At 24.6% G+C, this 21,433-nt stretch overlaps 2 protein-coding genes across 6 annotated transcripts; one reads left to right on the forward strand and one right to left on the reverse strand.

The window, feature by feature from the left end:
* Positions 1 to 274: 274 nt before the first annotated feature.
* LOC135120342 (cysteine desulfurase, mitochondrial-like) lies at positions 275 to 11,503 on the reverse strand. 2 transcript variants are annotated; one of them, XM_064044645.1, is made up of 19 exons: positions 11,454 to 11,503; positions 11,304 to 11,357; positions 11,137 to 11,238; positions 11,043 to 11,083; positions 10,862 to 10,943; positions 10,759 to 10,811; positions 10,576 to 10,674; positions 10,347 to 10,440; positions 7,254 to 7,303; positions 6,171 to 6,232; positions 5,621 to 5,721; positions 4,340 to 4,419; positions 3,319 to 3,378; positions 3,096 to 3,141; positions 2,429 to 2,506; positions 2,182 to 2,235; positions 2,060 to 2,124; positions 1,351 to 1,425; positions 275 to 343 (listed from the first exon to the last, which is right to left on the reverse strand). In XM_064044645.1, the coding sequence occupies exons 3-19, from the start codon at positions 11,192 to 11,194 to the stop codon at positions 296 to 298; spliced, it is 1,146 nt and encodes a 381-aa protein (XP_063900715.1). In that variant the 5' UTR covers positions 11,195 to 11,238; positions 11,304 to 11,357; positions 11,454 to 11,503; the 3' UTR covers positions 275 to 295. The 2 variants fall into 2 exon arrangements, with proteins under 2 accessions (XP_063900715.1, XP_063900714.1); XM_064044644.1 differs by having other exon boundaries at positions 11,420 to 11,499.
* A 4,724-nt stretch (positions 11,504 to 16,227) lies between these two features.
* LOC135120344 (cell cycle checkpoint control protein RAD9B-like) lies at positions 16,228 to 18,414 on the forward strand. Of its 4 annotated transcripts, none has more exons than XM_064044647.1 (14): positions 16,228 to 16,303; positions 16,366 to 16,436; positions 16,490 to 16,630; positions 16,703 to 16,820; positions 17,068 to 17,162; positions 17,222 to 17,333; positions 17,386 to 17,492; positions 17,543 to 17,607; positions 17,656 to 17,747; positions 17,805 to 17,852; positions 17,905 to 17,959; positions 18,009 to 18,043; positions 18,100 to 18,164; positions 18,223 to 18,414. In XM_064044647.1, exons 1-14 carry the CDS (start codon positions 16,270 to 16,272, stop codon positions 18,337 to 18,339), a joined length of 1,155 nt encoding a protein of 384 aa, XP_063900717.1. In that variant the 5' UTR covers positions 16,228 to 16,269; the 3' UTR covers positions 18,340 to 18,414. The 4 variants fall into 4 exon arrangements, with proteins under 4 accessions (XP_063900717.1, XP_063900718.1, XP_063900719.1 ...); XM_064044648.1 differs by having other exon boundaries at positions 17,222 to 17,321; positions 17,389 to 17,492; XM_064044649.1 differs by having other exon boundaries at positions 16,703 to 16,793.
* Positions 18,415 to 21,433: the final 3,019 nt, after the last annotated feature.

Consider the following 21,433-nt stretch of genomic DNA (forward strand, 5'->3'; position numbering starts at 1 on the left):
TTTACGCCTCTTACAGCCACTCACCTGGAATAGTACTTATTTTAAAAGTAACACTAATACGAATCACTAAATTGTAAATAGGCATACCAAGATTTCTTTTCCCATTATAATATAAGTATTTTTTAATATAAAAAGAACTGGACTCATATTAATAAACGCGACAACTAAAAATAGTTAATAATTTAATAATTAAAAATTAAAAAAAAATTAAAAAACTTAAAAAAAAAAATTTTTTTTCATGATATAAAAAAACCATTATATTTTTTAATTTTATCGTCAGCGTTATATATAAAACTTAATTCTGACTCCACTGAATAGTTTTCAAATCAACTCCTTCATTCACCTAAAAAGAAGCGAGAAAAGAAGTGAATAATAAAAATAGATTAGTAGTATGCAAAAATAATAATATAATGATATTTACAAATATTATTACAATTATAAAAATTTTAAATAAAAAATCATATCAACTATTAAAAAAATAGCATTTATAAGAATGATAAAATAAGAAAAATTTTAAGCCCTTAAAAAATATTTAGTTAAACAACAAATAAAAAAAAGGAAAAATAAATTTAAATATAAATTCAATATAAAAATAATATAAATATTAATATAAAAAAATAAAGAAAAAAATATTTGACAAAAAATAATTCATATAAATAAATTAATACAAAACTAATAATTCAAAAAAAAATCTAAAATTTTAAATTCTTTTTTTTAATAATAATTATAAAATTAGTTTCACTTATAAAATATAACAAAAAAGATATTTCACCAAAAAAAATAGAAAACAGTAAATCTTGAAAATTTTAATAAAAAAAGTTAAAACAAAATTATTTTTAAAAATAAATAAATCAACACAAAAAATAAAAAAAATTAAAAGAAAAAAGTTAAAAATTTTTAAATATAAAATATAAAATTTTAAAAATAAATAGAAAGAATTTAAGTAGTAATAAAAATAAAAATTCATGAATATATATTTATTTATAATAAGAAATTGATTTTGACTAAAAAATAATATAAAGTTTTACATAAAATTAAAATAAATAAATCAACGAAGAAAAAAAATATAATACAAACAATTTTATAACTAAAAATAAAAGAAATTAATTAAAAAATTTGTTTAATAAATAAAAATTAAAAAAAAATTAGTTAATTTAGAAAATAATAATTATATAAATATAAAAATTATTGTAATATAATAAAGTTCGTATTAAAACCCAAACATTATTATTTAAAAGGAAAACATATTTATTTAAACAATGAAATAATAAAATTAACATTAAAAAAAGTATAATCAAAAAAATATAATTTTACGAAAATAATAACAAAGGTTTTAAAAAAATTGTTGACCATTTCCCAAAGAGGCGACATATCACGAAGGCGTTGCACATGCTCTGCACATTTCGAAACTACAAAGTCAATTTCCTGAAGTTTTCATATATAAAATATTTAAATTTCATAAGATAATAATAAAAAAGTAAAGTTATTATATGAAACAATTTTTTAATGAAGTTGCGTTAATGCTTATATAATATATAAATATAAGTTTATTATACAGAAGAAAAAAGATGATTATAGTATAAAAATAAAAAAATAAATAAAAAAAACTTTATAAGCAGAATAAAGAATATTTCTTTTTTCTTTCTTTTATGTAAAAGTATTTACTTTTATAATAAATAATAATAAAAATTCAAAAATCGATAAAACATTTTATTTTTTGGTTATATCAACTATTTTATATCATTATAAATATATACTTATAAAATATCAAACTTATTATTTTTATATTCATTTTAAATTTTAAAATAATTTTATAACAATTTAAATATTATTGTTATTATTTATTTATTTTTGACTCAAGAAGTGTGATTACTTCTATTATATATATTTTTAGTTAATTATTTTTGTTTATTAATTTTTAAATTTATTTAGTTTCAAAAATATAATATTCTAATAATAAAAATATAAAAATAGTAACACCAATTCAAAACTATTCGTCAGTAAAAATAAATAATAATTATTAACTAAAAATATCATTTTATTATTAAATATCATAAACTTTTTCTGTAGTGAACCGGCCAATCCCAAAACGAATGGATGAGTGCGCCAAATCTTCGTCAGTTCCTAATAAGGATATAAAAAATAACTGAAATTCTAAAGAGTCACCAACAAGAAGCGAACCCAAAGCCCTCAAAACATAGGAGGGCTCTAAACTTGCAGATGTGCAAGCCGATCCTAATAATATAATAATAATAAAGTATAGTTAACAAAATTTATAAATATATTAAAAATATATTTAACTTTCCATATAAAACTTTTTATATAAACTTTTAAAAAAAATACTTATAATTAAAAAGTTTACATTGATATAAAAAGAACTTTCAATAGTTTACAAAACTAATTTTGCGCGCAATATAATAATAATAACCTGAGCTGAGTGCAATTTCTTTCAGCGCCATTAAAAGTGATTCGCCTTCGACGAATGAAAACGACAAGTTAACACAACCTTTTAAAAAACAGTTATAATAATAAAAAATAATAATAATAGATAATAAATATTTATTGTTATAAAAGATAATATATTTTAAAAATAATAATAAAAAAAAATCAAAGTGCATATATATATTAATTATTATATTTATTAATATTAATAAAACTCATTCGAATCTTCATAAATGATAATATAAAAAATATTAAACGCAGTAAATGTAAAACGTTTGAAAATGTTAAAATATATTTATAATAAAAGTGAATTTTTTATATTAAATATTACTTTCACAGTAATAGTAAGTAAATTTAGTAAAATATAAACTTTTTATTATTACCTAAAAAAAATTCAAATTTCTTTTCTTATTTTACTTATTATTATATTAATAAAAAACTTTATATTATATATATTTTATATTTTTCTTATTTTAATTATTATTATTAAAAAGAAATTTCTGTAATAAGCTTTTCAAATAAACTTTTTTTTAATTTTATTATTATTGTTATTAAAAAAGAAAAACTTCATTATATATTTATTTTTTGATAAGAATAAACATAAGTTTATTTTGCTATTTTTAAAACAATGATAAGTAAAAGTAAAAAAAAGCCTGGATAGGAAAACTTGGAATCTCCGTTTCGAACGACGTGCGAAATCTACATAAAAATAGTAACAAGTTACTAATATAAAAAAAAAATAATGAAATTATACTTAGTTTATTATTATTTACAAAAAACTTTAACATGAAACTTTATAAATATTTTTATTTCTGCAAATAATAATAGTAATAATAATAATAAATTAGAAAAAAGTTAAAAATAAAAAATATATACTCTTGATTGAATTCCATTCACCAGTTTATTGGATAACGCTTCAATTCGCATGGAATCGTACTAGTTTCATAATAATAATAATAATAATAATAATAATAATAATAATAATAATAATAATAATAATAATAATAATAGTAATAATAATACTAATAATAATGATAAATAAACTAAAAAAATTTATTACATATAAAATTCCATATAAATAATTATATATAACTTTTATATTTTTTCTAAAAAAAATTAATTTCGTAATTATATATTGAAATTCTATTTATATTATTTATTATGTTAATAAAAGTAATATTCAAATATATATAATATAATTATTATTTACTATTATTAAAACAAGAAAAAAGTAAAATTATAAATATATAAAATAGTAATAAATATCAAAGGTTAAAAAAATAATAAAAAGTGTTTAATATAAAAAAATTATTGGTAGAATTTGTAATCAATTTTTTATATAAATAATAGTAATTAAAAAGTTAAACAAAATCTCAAAATTGTAAAAAAATTAATAAAACTTTATAATAAATATTAATCTTTAAAAAAATCTTTTATTTTCTTATAAAAAGATTAATATAAAAGTAAACAAAAAAAATTTAATAATAATCATAATAAAAATAAAAAGTTTATAAGTAAAACTTTGTTTTTTTTTTTAAATATTGAATATAAATTGAATTATTATTATTATAATAAAAATGTAGTAAGTAAACCCTTAGATAATTATAATATTAGCTATAAATTAATATGAAATTATTAATAATCATAAAATATATAAAATTTTAAACTTTATTACTTTAACTTTTTAGTAATAAAATTTACAATATAATTAATAACAAATGAACAATAAAGTAAAATAAAACTTTATAATGAAAACTTTCCATATTTAAATAGTTATATCAAAAAAAAACTTTATTAATTTATATATATTATAATAATAAAACTTTAAAACATATACAGAAAATATATAAATATTCTTCAAATTTACTAAAAACAAAAAAAAGGATAGAAACGGGACCTGCATTTCTTCTAATGCGACTTTGCAGGCCTCTCCCAGCCCGACGATAAGCGGAGTTGGGAGTGTTCCACTGCGAATGCCTTGGAAAATATATATCATCTTATTAATAAAAACTTATAAAGTTTTTATTAAAAAATTCCATTTTAAAAAAAAATAAAATAATACAAAAAAAATAAAAAAAATTATTTATCTTATTATAAATATTTTTTTATAAAAAATTAAAAACTGTAAAAATTTTATTAAATTTATTAAATTTACAGGTATATATATGTTATAATAAAATAACTTTCATTTAAAAATTTCATATAAATTATAGTAAAAACTACAAATTTTTATACAATAAACCATTATTTACATAAACTTAGTTAATTTTTTTTATTAAAATATATTTTTATTTAAATTTTAATATGTTGATAATAAAAACTTTGAAAGTTTTATAAGATAAACAAAAATATATAAATGTAAGTAGAGTAATTCTTTTACATAATAAAATTTTTTATAAAAATTAAAAATATACAAGTTTTTAATACTTTTCTTTAACTTTAATAAGAAAAATTTATATATAAATAATAAAATTATACGTTAAAAAAATTTAAAAATTTAAAATTATATAAATTTGTACATAATTTTTTTATGATATAAAAAAATAAAAGTAATATTAAAAAAATTAATTAAATAATAATTATATATTATAATAATAAAAACTTAAAAATTAAATTTTAGTTAAATTTATATTTTTTTAAAAACAAAAAATAAAAAGTGTAATAAAGATATAAAAGTATGAAAATTAATTTTAATATATTTTTCTATTAAAAAGCAAATAATAAAAACGTAATAAAATAATATATACATAAGATATATTTTCTCAACTTTTTCATATTTTTATATAGTAATTAAAAAAGTTGTATTAAATTTTTATTTTTTTTAAAACTATTGTAAATAAATTATACGAAAGCTTCAATATTAATAGTATTAAATAATTTTTAGCGCTATAAAAAAAAATAAAATAAAAAAATCGTTATAAAAAAGAATATACCGTAAATTTTTTAAATATATTTTATAACGACTTTATAAGAAAAATATGAAAAAATTAAAAAAAAAATTTCAAGCAAGATCATCAATAAATTCCCGCAATTATTTTATAAAAAGAAATAAAATCAAATAAAAAATCATTTAAAAAAATTCTAGCAAAACTCAATTCTTAAAATGAAATTCATTATTAATAATTTTTATAATATTTTTATCATGAGCTTTTAAAAAAAAAAAAAGGAAGCACTTGACCTCTTTCTTGCCCTCCGCCACTTTGAAGAGGTTCCAGGCGAACACGTGGCCGGCGACGCACGTATAGCGCGCCAATTCCCTTCGGTCCATAAATTTTATGACTAACATAAAAAAGTTGAATTATTTTTATATATAATAAAATTATAAGAAAAGAAGTTGCTGTGATGTTTTTGTAAAAGCTATATAAAATATTTTTCTAAAGTTATAAAAAGAAGGTTAATAAAATTATAGGTAAATATATATAGAATGTATTAAAAAACTTCAAAATAATTATTAAGTAAAATAAAATATTAACAAAATTATTATAAATATATATAATTTAATATAATATATCTTTTATATAATAAAAATCTAAAAAAAAATTATAAAGTAAAAGAATTATTTATAAATTAATATAATATACAATTTTTTTTAATAAATATTATTATAACTTCTTTTAAAATAAATTAAAAAAAATTAATAATACAATAATAAGTAATTTTATTTTAATAAATGCACAATATATATATATTCTGTTTACTATAATTCTGAAGAAAAAATAAAAACCAACCCGCTTATAGAAACTAAACTTGCGTTAATTTTCTTAACATCAAAAGGAATTTTCCCAATCGCCTTAAAGCGGGACAGTTTTAATTTCAAAAAAAAATTATTAAAAAATAATTATTTAATAATGAATTATAAAAAATATTATAAAAAAGTATATTTAAAAAAATTTATTCAAGCAATAAATTATGATTAAAAATTTACATAAAAGTTTAATCAAAAATAAAATTAAACATAATAAAAAAAATTATTTAAGCATTAAATAATAAATAATATAAAAAAAAATTTATTATTTGAAACAAATTTAACAAAAGTACAAGGAATAAATTATGAAAATTTACAAAATATAAATTTTATTTAATAATAAAATTACACCAAAAAAAATCTTTAAGCAAAATATTATAAATAAAAACTTTGAAAAAAAAATTTTAACAAAAATAATATTAATCAAAAATTAAGAAATAAATTATAAATATAAATATACATAAAAATTCGAGCGTTAAATAGAAGAAAAAATTCTGTTAATATTAATTAAAAGTTTGACGAAAGAATATATATATATAACTTTAATAAAATTAATTATCGCAATGCAAATAACGAAAAATTATTTTCTATAAATATTTATTGCTAGAATTATTTTTTTGTAAATAAACAAAAAAAATAAGCAGAATATAATACATGGAATTCTATATTTGTTTGTATTTTTTTTTCCCTTTTCATTATGCATATTAATAATTTACAATTTTTAAATATACTTTATATATATATTGTTATATTACTCTAGAAGTTTTCATAAAAAAATAGGTTAATACAAGAAAAAAGTAATTTATTTTATATTTACAAAGAATTAAAAAAGCATAACTATACATATATTTATTTAAAAATATGCTAAACTTTTTTATATAACTATAAAATTAGAAAAACAAAACATCTATTATCATTGAACCTGAAAAAGTAAAAAAAAAAAAGTTCGACTCCAAAAAAATACTTTTTTTTAAATAAAAAAATAATAAAATTACTCAAAAAAATTTTTTTAATAAAAACTATTAAAAATTAAAATTAAACTTCAATTCTTAGCAAAAAAATTGACCTGAGCAGCGTCGCTGTGAAAAAAAACGTTGTGATTCTGACAAATGCGGCCTTTTTTAATAATAAAATATATCTTAATTAATTTATTTTTTATTAAATATAATAATTTATACAAAAATGATATAAATTTACTTTAAAAATATTTTATTTGAAATATAAAAACAATAATTATAAATTTTTTTTTGATTATATTTTGGGTAAAAAAAAGTAACTAAAATGATATAATTATAAAATTTTTTAAAAGCAATAATTCTTGTTTTTATTATATTTTATGCAAATAAAATTATACCAAGAAAAATAAAATAATACAAACTTTACTTTAATGATTTTAAAAAAAAAATTATTAAACAAAAACAACAAAATTTTACTTTTAGTATATTTTACTAAATAAAAAGGTTAACAATAATTATATATTTTGGATTCTGTCTGAATGTCGCTGGCGTGTAACGGTACTGCTTGTTCCGCTTTCGGGCCGCTGAAAAACGCTGTTACTATATAGTTCTAGGTACTAGTACTATATATACTATGCGACGATATTTTATAAAAAAAATTTAAACAAAAATAGTATGAATTTTACTTTTATTATAGTTTATTTAATATAATTCAAACAGAAATAATGCAAATTTTTCTATTATTACAGTTTGCTAAATATAAAGTTTTTTTTTTAAAAAATAATACCAATTTTACTTTTAATATATTCCATTTTATAAAAATTTATTTAAAGACAATTATAGTTTAAATTTTGCTTATAATAAAAAATTTGTAACTTTTCTTAGTTTATTTCTAAAAAAAAATATTAAAATGTTTATATAATAAACTTTAATTTACAATTTTTTAAAGATAATAAAATTTCTTTTATATTTATAAATTATATAATGAAAAAATAAATAATATAAATTTTGCTTTTAAATATTTCATTATAGTAAATTTTTTAATACAGAAAAATGTACATTTTACTTTTATTATTTTAATAACAATAAAAATATTTAATATAAATTATACTTTTCTTATATTATTTTTAATATATATATTACTTGTATTGTAGTTAATAAATAAATACTAAATGATTATTTCAATCAAGTTTACATTTATTATATTTATCTTTTTTTTAATAAAATCAATAATAAAATTTGCTTTTAAGATATTCAAAAAAAACGCTTACTATATTTTTAATAAAAAAAGTCTAAAAATTCCAATAACTATAAAACTTTTATTAGTGCAGAATAATATGATAGAAAACTTTTTTCTAATATTTATATTTATTCTTTAGTATTATTTTAATTTTATTATTTATTTCATAACATAGTTTTTTTATTGAAAAATTTTTTAAAAAAAAATTATTTTTTATTTTTATATAAAATTTGGATTTTAAAACTTTCATATAAATTTTATTATAAATAATTTTTCTTTGTTTAATATTTATCGATAATAAAAAATAAATAACAATTATAAAAACTTAAATTATACCTTTATTTTATTTAAAAAACAATATAGTTTTCCGTATATATTTTAGTTTAAATCTTTTTTTTTAAGTTACAAAATTTTTCATTTATTTTTTGTTTGAAAATTTTTATTATAAACAAAATATATAAAGTTATAATTATAAAATTATAAATAAAGATAACATAAAAAAGTATATATATTATTATAAATATAATTGTTAATTAATAAATATTATAAACAATTTATTTTTTAATAATAAATAAATAAGAAAATAAGTTTTGCGTTTTACAATTTATTAATACTTTTTTTTTAATTTTTCTGTTAAAGATTTCAAATATTTTTTAATCTTCTATTTACTAGTAACAATTAAGCAAAAAAATAAAATCTTCCTTAATTGTATTATTAATAAAAATTCCCTTTAGTAGATTCTGTTCAATTAAATATTTAAAAAAATTTAATTTTTCTTAAAAAATATTTAAATAATAAATAAAAGAAAATTAACAGAATTTGCTTCAGTAATTATTTTTATAAATTTTTTTAAATTTTTTCTGTAAAAATTCTACATTGAAAATTTCAAAATTTTTAATATTATGTTTTATAGTTTTTATTATCCTCAACTAATTATTATTTATAATACTAAATTATTTCATTATTATTATTACTTTTTGTTATTTTTTTTTAATATTAAATCTTCTTTAGTAGTTGTTGTTAATCTTTGTTAAAACAATAATTTACTTTTTATAGATATAGAAAGATTTTATTTAATATAATAAATAAAAATTGTATTTATTATTTGTTAAGTAAATTTTTTAAAATTTTTTTATCATTTTGTAAAATTTTAGATTTACGTTTTGTTAATCTTTCATAACAATATATTACTATAATTAATATAAATTTTAATAAGATAAAAAATTTATAATATTAGAAAAATTAAATTAATTCCTTTTAATTTTTAAAATTTTGTAAATTTATAATAATACTTTTTCTTTTTTTAAACTTTCTTTCTATTAAATTAGAGTTAAACTTTTTTATAAATAATATAAAAAATCTAATAACTTTTTATAATATTTTTTAAATAAATTTAAATAGATTTGGTGTACTTTAGAACTCTCTAATATTTTTTACTTGTATAATGAATTTATTAGTATTAAATAAAAAACTTCCTAAACACAATAAATGAATTATTCTAAAATACTACTCAAAAAAATATGTAAAGTTTGTTTAAAAATATTTTTATTACTAAAAATAAATAATTTATTATTAAATAATTAAAAAAGTTTGTTTTTAAAAAGTTTTATTTATAATATATTATGTAATATTTTTATTAGAAGTCATAAAAAAAAACTTTTATAAATATTTCTTAAAGTAATCGATACTGAATTAAAATTCATATGATTTAAATTACAAATCATTCCAATTTTCAAAATGTAATATATTTTATAGTAAAAATAATAAAGTTAAAAATATATTAAGTTAAATAAAACTTAATAAAAACTTCCTATAATATATTTTCATACAATTATAAAAATAAATTTAAATCTACATTATAATTATTTACAAGATGTAATAATATTAATATTTTTTAAAAAAAATTTCCCTCAAACCAAATTTTTTTAAAAAAATTACAAAATAATTTAATAAAAGAAATAACCGATTTCCAGGATGGGCTGAATCACTCCGATCTCATTATTCACAGTCATAATCGAAACGACAGCGGTATCAGAGCATATAGATTTCTCCAAATCCTTAAATTCATTTTAGTAAAAATTAAAAAAATTATTTTTTTAATAAAATCAGGGAGATTTACTCGCCACTTTATTTTAATTAGTATAATAATAATAAAAAATTAAATAGTAGAATAAAGAAATCTTTAACATTACAACGAGATTTATTAATCCGTTATGCTGCACAGGAAGATAAGTAACGCGGAAGCCTTCATTTTCTAAAGCTCGACAAGAATCCAATACACACTTGTGTTCCTTTACGGTAAATTAAAATAAAAATTTTAACAAAAATAAAATTTAAATTAAAATAAATAAAGTAATAGTAGTAAAATGATGTACAGTTTGAGTGGTGATCACATGTTTTTTCTTTGCTTTATAAAATCTGCAAAGGCCTTAAAAAATATAATAATGATTATAAATATATTATTATAGCTGTAAAAACCTTTTAAAGCAATGTTATTGGATTCCGTGGCACCGCTAGTAAATATAATTTCTTTGGGATCAGCATTAATAAGGCTAGCGACCTAAACGTATGAATAAATTTTCAAAATAGTGAATAATTAAATTTAAATAAAAAAAAAAGAAAGTACACAAAAATTTTCTAAAAAAAATAAAATTAAAACCTGCCCCCTAGCTTTTTCTACGGCATCTGAACTCTCCCAGCCTAATAAAAAACATAAATTAAATATTTTTTTTATTATAATAAAGAAGTAAGACCATAAGAGTGAGTTCGTGAATGGGCATTTCCCCACATGTTAGTAAAATAAGGTAGCATAGCGTCAAGTACTCGCGGATCAACGGGTGTGGTGGCAGAAAAATCTGTAAATAAGTATATAAAGTTAGCCGTATGTTAATATACTACCTCTATATCTCTAAGTAAAAACCTAAATAAATAGGTCTACATGTATTTTTTACTTTAAAGACTTCAAAGGAAACTCCTAAGAAAAAAGGTATGTAGAAATTAAGGTATTTAAAAGATTTTATAAAAAGACTAAAAAACCATAAAAGCGCATATAGGCATAAGAAAATTTTACTCTTTTCAAGTTAAAAAATCTGTTCATCTCTTAAAGTCTACAAAATGCTATTAGGAAAGTGATGGGTTTCTCAATCATAAAAAGAAAACTAGATGTGAACTGACGCAAATTATAGTGCCAATCATTTGAAAAACTATAATCATGTGCAGGTTTCGAGTTACCCTAAAAGACTGAAGCCAATAAAACATTTTACTTTTAAAAACAAGTTAAAAAAAAATTTAATAATGTAGAATAAATACCTGAAGTTAGTTTGTAAAAAATACTTTTTTTTATAACACTGTAAAAGGTTTTAATGCAATAACTACTTTTATCTATCCCTACTTTGTTCTCTTGTCTTACTTGGGTGGGAATATAAAAATTAATGTTTAAGCTTTTTAGAATTTATGAAGTAAAACGTAAATAATAATAGGTTAATATTTTTTTCCGAAGAAATATAGTTGGTAGCTACCAGTCATATAAGCTAGTTAATACTTATCTTGGCTATGCTTGACTGTACGTGACGTGACGTCAGAGACAGGTCTTGGACAATATCCTTAATTTTGTTAGTGAAACCTTCTGAATTTACCTGCAACAGTAGCTCACAGCTATTAATATTACCTACTAAATGCTTAACTTCTCCATTTTTAAGTTAAGTTCAAATCTAATTTATTTAAAATAAATATTTGCTTACATGTTAATAAGTATCCTTCATTAACATAAATTTTTTATATTTACAATATTTATAGAAGGGTTTAAAAACAAGAGTTATATATCTTCTTTAGCAATATATAACTGTAGTTAATAGCAAGTAATATATTATATGAGATTTCTTCTGTAATAATACCATGTATATATGGGAGTAAAGAGTATTTCGTAAATAAAAAGCTAAAAAATCTAGGGAAGCAAAAAGGGTAGAAACTTTTAAATGCCAAATTAGCATAACACAACAGTAATATATTTAGGTTTATAATATATTCTTTCGAAATATATTTAATATATAATTATATAAATGTCTTAGCTAACTTTTATAACTTAAATTTCACCTCATTATTTTCGGTCCTTCTCGTTAAAGTATAGAAATTTAATAGTAAAAAAAGAAACAATTGATTTTTATTCATTCTGTTAACTTTGGTTTTCGCAGCCCTCCTGCCTTGTTTTGTTTAATTTATTCTATAAAAAGCTCCTCCTGTTAAATAATATTGGATAGTGCAAACTCTTTTTGCGGACAGTTGTAAAAAATGGAGTTTCCAACCTTCTTAGTTTAAGCTTCATTTCAATATATTTGTTAAGGTTGCACGCTATGCTAAGTGTAACGCGAAACTATTTACATCTGTCAGCACCGTTGCGGTGCTAAGTAACATAGATATCGCTAGAACTCTGGATAGGATACTTTTTTAAGCGTCTCTTTTTATTAGCTGTTAGTAGATGCGTACCGCTTTAAAAAGTTTTTTTAAAGTTTTAACCGATATTAACAAAAATAATAATAAAGTCACTACAAAAAATAGAAAGTTATGGCGGTGGCCTTAAAAAAATTATGTATAATAAGAAGTCCTAAACCGACTTTTGGCTCATCGCATCGTCATAGGTTTTGTACATAGTTGTAGCCGTTGCCTCAATTATACATATTATATATTAACAAGTTGTTTTGGGAAAACTCGATAAACTAACAAATTTATACCCTATTACAAACAAACCTTATATCCGTCGTATTACTTGTTTGCAAAGCGAAGTGTTGTTTATAAAATAGCAAATACTAATTAACTTACTGCTTACAATTATGTGATCTTGCCTTAGCATATGGCTAGGAAAATATGGTTGTTTTATGAGAAGTAGCTGAAAGCAGCGGAAAGTTAATTCTTTCGCACATACTATTATACTTATCTTATATATTATCTAATAGCAGTTATAACTAAAAACAGGGATATAATATTTTTTTCGGGCATAAAAGTTGAAATAATTTTTCATTTCACTTCTGTCAAGAGTATCTCTGAAGTAGCTAGAGAAGTGCCAAGCTGCATCTTCGAGAGCTAATAATTTGTTAAAGCCTCCGTGCAGTGGTTGTAATGAACACATTACAAAAGGTTTACATACTGGGAAGTAAAACATCGAAAAGTTCTAATAAAGTTTTGACAAAATGTGTACTATCTACTCCAATTAAACCAGTTTTAAACCCGCCTGGTACACCTGGAACCAGCAATTTTCTAAAGCGACGCCGTTAGGAGAGACGAAATGTTTACAAAACTATTTGACTGTACCATAACTTATTACGGGTCATACGGTTAATAGAATCTTTTATAAACATAGTTACTTTAATTATAAAATAGGAAAAACCGTTTTTTAATATGTAAACTTCATTAACGAAGGCTTTGCCTTTAATATCTTTAAATGACTTGTGCAGGCTAATATGTACAAAAGTTCACTTTCCATGTTTCTTCGTTAAAGATTAATTTAAGTATTTTATTTATTTTGTATATATATTGATTGTTAACAACATTGGGTAATAGTTGAAGTTTAGAGGCCACTACGGTTTTACTCATCACTTTTATGAGGATTTAGAACCTTGCAGCAAAGTTTCCATAGCAGGAACTATTGACGTAACGTCTCATTTCATGCACTATTTTTTAAAAAATTTCTTGTCTGTCTATTTAAGTTTGAGTTGAATATTTAGTGCTGTTTTTAACTTCAGTGGGTTGCTGAAAATTCCCATATTAGCAACTTTACGGGTCGCCTTTTTAATATTTTTGATACATAGCCACTTTAAAGACCGGAATACAAACAATATTTAATTTAAGTTCGTTAATCAACTCCCTAATATGTAAAAGTTTAGCTACTTGTTTTACTACCAAAATAAAACCATGGCTTGGCCACAGGTTTTAACAGAATTCGGAAGTATCAGTTTTATAAAGACACGTATATTTTTGTACCCAATTGTGTCTGGAACATTATAAAAGTAAACTATAATTATAATTTCAGGGCAAAATAATTTTTAATTTTTTAATAAAATATATTTTTACGCCATTACATTAGCGTTACTGGTACCCCAGAATGGCATTATCCCAAGAAGTGTTGTAAAAAGAGTATAGGTAAAAACTGTCTCACCACAATCTGTTCCTACCAGAAACGAAGGGCAGTCAAAATTTGATATATTCAGATGGTAAAAAGCAAATAGTAAATCAACCGCAATGTTCTAATTATTGATTATCAAACTTCAGACAATAATTTTTTTCACATAACATGAGAACTTTTATGGGTAAAGGTGTGTTCACGATCTTAAAGAAAGATCACTTAACTTTCTAAGGCCCCACAAACGATATCTCAAACAGCTCCTATTTTTAAAACTCACCAGTTTGATATTCTATGGTCCCGTAGCTCTTCGTATTAAAAGGATGCGTAACGAATAAACTGTGTCCTATTATGCCGGTGTTCGATAATCATACTATCAGGATGGGGTAATATGGAATTTATATAGTTACTTTCCTTGGTAAACTTTATCCTTCCACTTCATTGCTATTCTAATTTGCTGTTTATGGTTACCTTCAAGGAATGCTTGGACCAATACAATTTTTGGTAGACTATCGTCTACTAATTAAAAGATATTTATTAATGGCTAGCCAGAGTTTATATCTTTTAGGGTACTCAAAAGATGCATTTACGTATCAAAATATGGTGGTAAAATGGACTCACTTTCCGCCTAACAATTTAAATAACAACTCCTGATAATCGTTTTAAGCTCAGTGTTAAAATCCTTTTCCAAATAAAACGTAGTGATAATTTTTTCTCCTTTCGCCTTAAATTATATAATCTCTTCAAGAAAACTATACCTTTTTACGACGCAATGATTATTTAAATATCGTAAGGCAACATACAATCGCATAAATTTATCGGGTTTTTTTTTAATCTCTTTCTTATTTGCAGTGTTAAATTCGTGTATCCCCATCCACCAAGCCATGATTTTAAACATAGTTTAAAGAAGTTCGAGAAGACCGAATTTTTAAAGTTATTTGCATATCTTTATTATGGCTCTCTTTTTTAGTCTCTCTTTTGTCTAATGTTGCACCACACCGGTGCTTACATCTTTAAGTTCAAATACTTCTTTCAAGTTCCTTCAACGTGGATTGTAAATTCTTCACTACCGCTCTTTCAGCCCTAGATCCCCTTGCGCTGCCTCTCTATACCTTATTTCTTCAATAAAGCCCTAATAGCCTTTTTAAAACACTTCACTTTTTTTTGTAATAACCAGTTCTTCCTCATCTTGGTCAAATATGAAGGCATTTAGATCCTCTTTTTTTATTAATATCCTTTAAGTTAGCCAAAATCCTCACCTCCCATTTTCAAGTTCCCTGCTAATTTCACTAGGCTTCTGCCTAAGCATCATATTTTTGCTATATGGCAATATATAGTTTACGGCATAAATTTCTACCACAACGGAACACCAAACTTTCTTACAATCGAATATAAAGGATGGAATCAATAATTTAACCTTTTTATCATGCATATAAGTTATAATTAACAGACTTGGTCCCAAAAAGAATTAACACTCATTCTACGTTTTATTTTTCTTATCTACTTTCAATACCACTTAGAATTGAAGGAAATAAACTGTACGATGTAATATTGGAACATCATAGCTTATAACCAAACAAGCGATACTGCGCTAGAGAGAAACGATGAGGTCAACCCATTTTACTATTTAAATCACAAAATTTACGACCATCCAAACACAAATGTTATTGAATACACGCTTGGGTGTGCCATCGTGGACCTCTACGGGGTGGCGCCCACTCTGTTTCTTACGCTGCAGTGATATGTACTTGAAAAACTTTTGTAATAGCTTATAATGAATTACGAGCTAGCAGGAACAAACTTAAAAGGTTTCCTTATAAATTTAAAACTACAATGGTAATTTTGGTTCAATTCAAATCATATATAAAAGTATTTGCAAAAGCTGTTCAGTGTCTTAGCAAAATTGGTGACTATATATACTTTGATGCTTACAGTGGAAAAGTAAAGGATTATATATATATATATATTTGTCCTTACACTTTCATAATTTGAAGTTGCTTTTGCGGTCCTCGTGCAGTTCCCGTTCAGCTTATTGCCATTTTTCTTTCAGTCTTAATTTTTTTCAATTACAAAGCCGAAGAGAACTTTTTAGCCGTAACCAGGAAGATGCGCTACATTGTTGCTTATTAGGAAAGGTTCTTTAAATGTATATTTTTACTAAATAAACTAGTTTTAATAAACCTGTTTTTCCTTTATGCAATTCATAGACTCTTACACCTCTTTTTAAAACGTGTTTGTCTGGCGAAAAGTTAGTGGAGCACTGCCAATTGTGTATACCGTCGTCCGAAGAAACCACGTGTGAGTTGAAATTGCGTTGTAAATATGGTTTTTTCATGATCATTTTCTTATTTTCATGTTTAATTATATTAATTCAACTTTCTAATACTAATTAATAGTTTAGTCTATTAAGACTTTTTAATGTCATATTAAAGACAGGTTGCCTTGTGAATTATAATTTCAAGTTAATTTATATTTAGTTATAAAATGTTATCACTTTAAAAGTTTATTTCAGTATGTAGACAAGCAGGTTATATATTATGTTTAAAGCTTTAACTGTAAATACTTACAAAAGGTGTCGAGAAAATTTATAACTTTAACGTGATTGTTGGCGACCTGTTGCCGTTAATTACTTACAAAGAAAAGTGTAGAACAGTTATTACACTTCAGGTTCTTTGCATATAAAACTATTTTTTCAGAGTTTTTTACTGATTTCATTTTTCCACAAGAACGCCCTTCTCAGCGAACTTTTGCTTAACTTTCCCTCGAATATTGCAGAAATTACGCTTTCCGTTAAAGAAACTCAACTTTGCCTTAAGTCGTGCGACGGTGACTTGTTCGGTGTTATTTTCGTCCCTGGCATACCCTTGTGATCTCATACTCTATTATTTAGCAGCGGATTCGCGGCTGCACACCGAATTTTCTATTGAATGTAAAGAACTATTGGAGTATGCGTACCAGCGGGATCTGCTGCTAACCTTCCCCGTGCGCGGCCTTCGCGTCCGTATAGCTATTGATCACTGGGTTTTAAAAATTTAGTTTTTCTTCAGGCTTTTCTTTGCTTTTGTGAGGGCTTTCGAACGCGGCTGACCCTCTATTTGGACGAAGGGGGAAGGTAAGAATTTACTAAAAGGAGTTCAGACAATCAATATACTTTTTACAGGCCAATCAGCGTCTTCTTCAGTGATATTTGCCAAGCAGAATTAATATTGTCCACCTGCGATGATGAGGATGTCAGCAGCGCGCCCTTTACTGGTGCGCTCCTTTTTTAGGTAGTGGTTGCTAACAAGCATGAACTTCGTTATATTAAAGGCTTCGCTGATGAGTCGAACGTCACATTTGAGGCCGAAATGCAAGAAGGCATCTCGCTTATCATGTCCACGTGGTTTTCTGTTATTGCTGCTTTTCATAGGCGTCTGCGAAGATGACATTTTGAACGGAGCTTCCACCGGATCGCCAGAACATACGTTTTTCTTTTCAATAGATTTTTTTAGTCTTGCTAATATTTTTTATTAGAGCACGCGTTACCGTAGAGGGACCAGCAAGGACAGGCATGTGAATTGGCTTATTTTTCTTCATTTTCCTTTGAATTTTTATTTTTGCAAAGAACAAGTTGTGCCAGTCGACTCAGAAGACGATTTTGTTGTTCAATCCACGCCAGTCGCCTCCGACGTACTTTTCCAGCGCCGTTTTTATGGTACTCGCTGGTTTTATTTTTTTTAATTTACAGGAGCCACTCTTCTTACTCTCCGAAAATCTGTCGGAAGGCAGCGACGCAGACCTGCAAGACGCCACTCGCCACGGAAAACCGAGAAGGCGCTGTAATTCAGCGCGTAAAAGGGTTTAGAGTACTAATAAAGATTTATGGGGGGAAGTTCTTAAATGTTCTAAAGAAAATCCAAGTTCCTCAGATGTAGTTTTTACTCGGTTGAAAATTGTGTTAATCTAAAAAGTTATAATAAAGATTCAATAGTATAACTTTAGTTAGTAGGTCTCGGACCTTTGCTCAATAACGAATACTTGTGCTTTTTTAAATAGATTTACGGTAATACTTCAGAGACTAAGTTTGCTTATATGCTTACATCGTGCTCTAGTATATACGAAGTTGAGTGAATGCTTAGAATCACGGAAGTTATTCCTCGTTAAAGTTTTTGTATTTCCATATCACCGTTGCTATAGTAGTTAAGAAAGATAAGTACTTTAAGGGTGCACTATTTTTTAAAGATGGAAGAAAAGCTTTACTGTGCACGCTAGAAGAATGAAAGAGTTGTGTACAAGTGAAACAATATTTTAGTACTTTTTTTAAAAAAAAATTTAAAACAATTAAAAGAGTTGAATACCACTAGTTAATTTCTAAAATAAACAAGTTATAGTTGTCAACGGTCTGGCCAAGTTAAGTTGTAAACTAAAAGAATTATGGCAAATACTTTAAACATTCTCGCAAAAGCAATGATAGCACGGATGTACTAATAGACAATACGAATAAAATTATATGTTTAATGGTATAATTGTTTACCATTAAAAACTTTTATCGGAAGCCGTTGCAATCATTTGATAAAGATAAAATAAGACTATTTTTGGATTCAATTACAGAAAAAATGAACAAGCTACCCACTGCAGAACTCGTGAATGCAAGCTGTTATTTCAGTGTTAGTGCCAGGGCCACGTATCGGTCCCCTTTTTCTTCACAAAGCCGAGTGAACACAAGAATTTAAATTCCAAAATGGACCATTTTCGTTGAGTCGAAAAACAACAGAATTAATAACGTTCTATTAAACGGCGTAGAATGACAGTTGTTTGAAAGTAATATCTAAAAATAACGATAATAACTTTCACTCTTGTATAGTTAAGTTTCTAGACAAGTTTTAAGAGCTAAAAGCTGTAAATATTGGCGGGCTGTAAGAAGCAATTGAGGTTGAAAAAAAGATGCAAGTGTTTTGTTTAAACTTAATATATTACTCCATCGAACGCTGCTATTTTAATTAATGGAAAAAGATATTTTCGGTGCGGAAGTGAAAAAAGCTGCATCAGGTAGTATTTATTAAGGAAGTGGTGCATTTAAACCTTCCTCACGTTAGTTTTGCAACACAAGTTTATTGGCTACATTCGCCTCAATGAGAAATTTACTTTTAACTCGGATTGAGCGATCACGCAACAGTTAATCTCAAGCTTCTTTAAACCTTGAACTTCCGCTTGCCTGATAATTTGATGCCCCTTGTCTGCGAGCGGTGACGTCTTACTCGGGTGGGCACGGTGTCGCCCCTCCGCAGAAAATTTAGCGCTTAACCTACCTACCGGCACATTATTAGGAAAGAACTGGGTCCAGAATAATTTATATATCGAAAATAATGCTAACGATCGCGTCTCTTCTATAAGTTTGTTAGGATATACGGAAACCCAGTGCACTCATACCTACCACAAGAGACGAGAAATTTGTGGCGGAAAATGATACTGACAATGCGGCACTTTTTGTTGTTCACCTCGCTACTCAGGGAATACCTCCTGCTTATTTAGTTATAGTGAAGTACATAGGAAATTAAACTTCTCAGCTGACGTCGAGGAACAGCTTGAGTAATATCCATAGGCAATATCAAAATTATTAACGCTTTACCGAGACGAATGCATCTGACCCTGACGGTATCATGGGATGTTAAACAACTACCAATGGTGGCGGTAAAACGTCTATGCTCCTCATCAACTCTACGATGGCTTCTGGCGCCTTCCTTTAAGCTGGTACACGGCACGACCTGCAGCCATACCAAGCAAATACAGGCTTATCAGGCGCTTGAAAGCATTTGTTAACGCAAGCCACACTCTGCTAGAGGTTTCAATTGGAATTCTGACTAGGATACTTTAAGAGCAACAGTTCCTTCGCTAAACAGAGTAGAAGACTCGTGCTCTTAATTTGTAAAGGGTCGTCTATCTGAATTCAAAAAAGCTTTTGACCAAGTTTGAATAAGAACTTGCTTCAACCAAAATGCGCGCTATAGCCCTTCCTTTTGTTTTTTTTAACGTGATCAAATCTTTAAGGACCGCGTCCTCGAGGCGATAAGCGCTCGCCCCTAAGAATACTAAGTGGGGTTCTCACAAGGATCTCTTCTGACGCCTTTTTACTCTTAGCACCTTATGTGCGCAACGTACCCAATCTGATGATTTCCACACGCGAATTAATTTTAAGCGGATGGCACGGCGAGTTATACCTCGTCAAAGTGGCCTCCCATATTGCGCCAGCATCTGCAATTACTACTCAGTGACGCTTGCGACTGGTGTTAATCATTGTAAAACTACTATTATTGCGGGAAACAGCAAAGCCCTTTTCGTCATGAAGAAGCGCATTACACCATTATCGACGCTGACCTTCGAAAACAAGGTAATTCCTTAGCGTCCTCAGGCAGTAAATCTCGGGGGTCATTATTAACAATAAGCACTGGTGTCAGCCGTACTTAAACTATATCGCAGCCAAGATCAAAGAGGCGGTTTACACTCTACACCCTTTTTACTTTGTGCCCGACGCAAACCTCATTGCACAAAAACAACACGTATGTGTTGAGTATCCGATCGATCATGACACACGCCTCTATTTCCTGGGCTACCGCTCACCGGCATAATCTCTTCGCTTAAAGTGAGACAAAACAAGCTGCTACGCCTTATTACGGGCGCGCTATGTTTTTGTTGGCAACGATACCTTACACCAAGACTCCCAGATTGAACCTGTAAATAACGTTTTTCTACTCATTGCTACCGCTACCTACGAACGGCTTCTTCAGCACACCAGTCTATTACTAAAGTTAAGGTAAATTACGATATTTGAGATACCGCTCAGTTATCGCCAACCGTGCAATGAACTTTTAATATATAATATGGGATAGGGTTGAATACGCTAACACCCTGTTGAGAGGCTGAACGCGAACTTTATATATAGGCTATCTGTAACAAGCACT

This window comes from Zophobas morio, unplaced genomic scaffold, assembly GCF_036711695.1.
Source record: "Zophobas morio isolate AGI-343-1 ecotype UQ-CSIRO unplaced genomic scaffold, CSIRO_AGI_Zmor_V1 ptg000376l, whole genome shotgun sequence".
NCBI classification, from domain to species: domain Eukaryota; kingdom Metazoa; phylum Arthropoda; class Insecta; order Coleoptera; family Tenebrionidae; genus Zophobas; species Zophobas morio.

Bases quoted from the DNA above. Each gene is read 5' to 3' on its own strand.
- LOC135120344 (XM_064044647.1), top strand. From the start codon at position 16,270: ATGAATTACGAGCTAGCAGGAACAAACTTAAAAG. The intron at 16,437-16,489 runs GTAAAGGATTAT...CATAATTTGAAG, and splicing joins TTGATGCTTACAGTGGAAAA to TTGCTTTTGCGGTCCTCGTG. The intron at 18,165-18,222 runs GTACTTTTCCAG...TTTAATTTACAG, and splicing joins CCACGCCAGTCGCCTCCGAC to GAGCCACTCTTCTTACTCTC.
- LOC135120342 (XM_064044644.1), bottom strand. From the start codon at position 11,480: ATGAACAGATTTTTTAACTTGAAAAGAGTAAAATTTTCTTATGCCTAT. The intron at 3,379-4,339 runs GTCCCGTTTCTA...TTATGAAACTAG, and splicing joins TCGCATTAGAAGAAATGCAG to TACGATTCCATGCGAATTGA. The intron at 2,236-2,428 runs GTTATTATTATT...TTATATTATTAG, and splicing joins AGAAATTGCACTCAGCTCAG to GATCGGCTTGCACATCTGCA.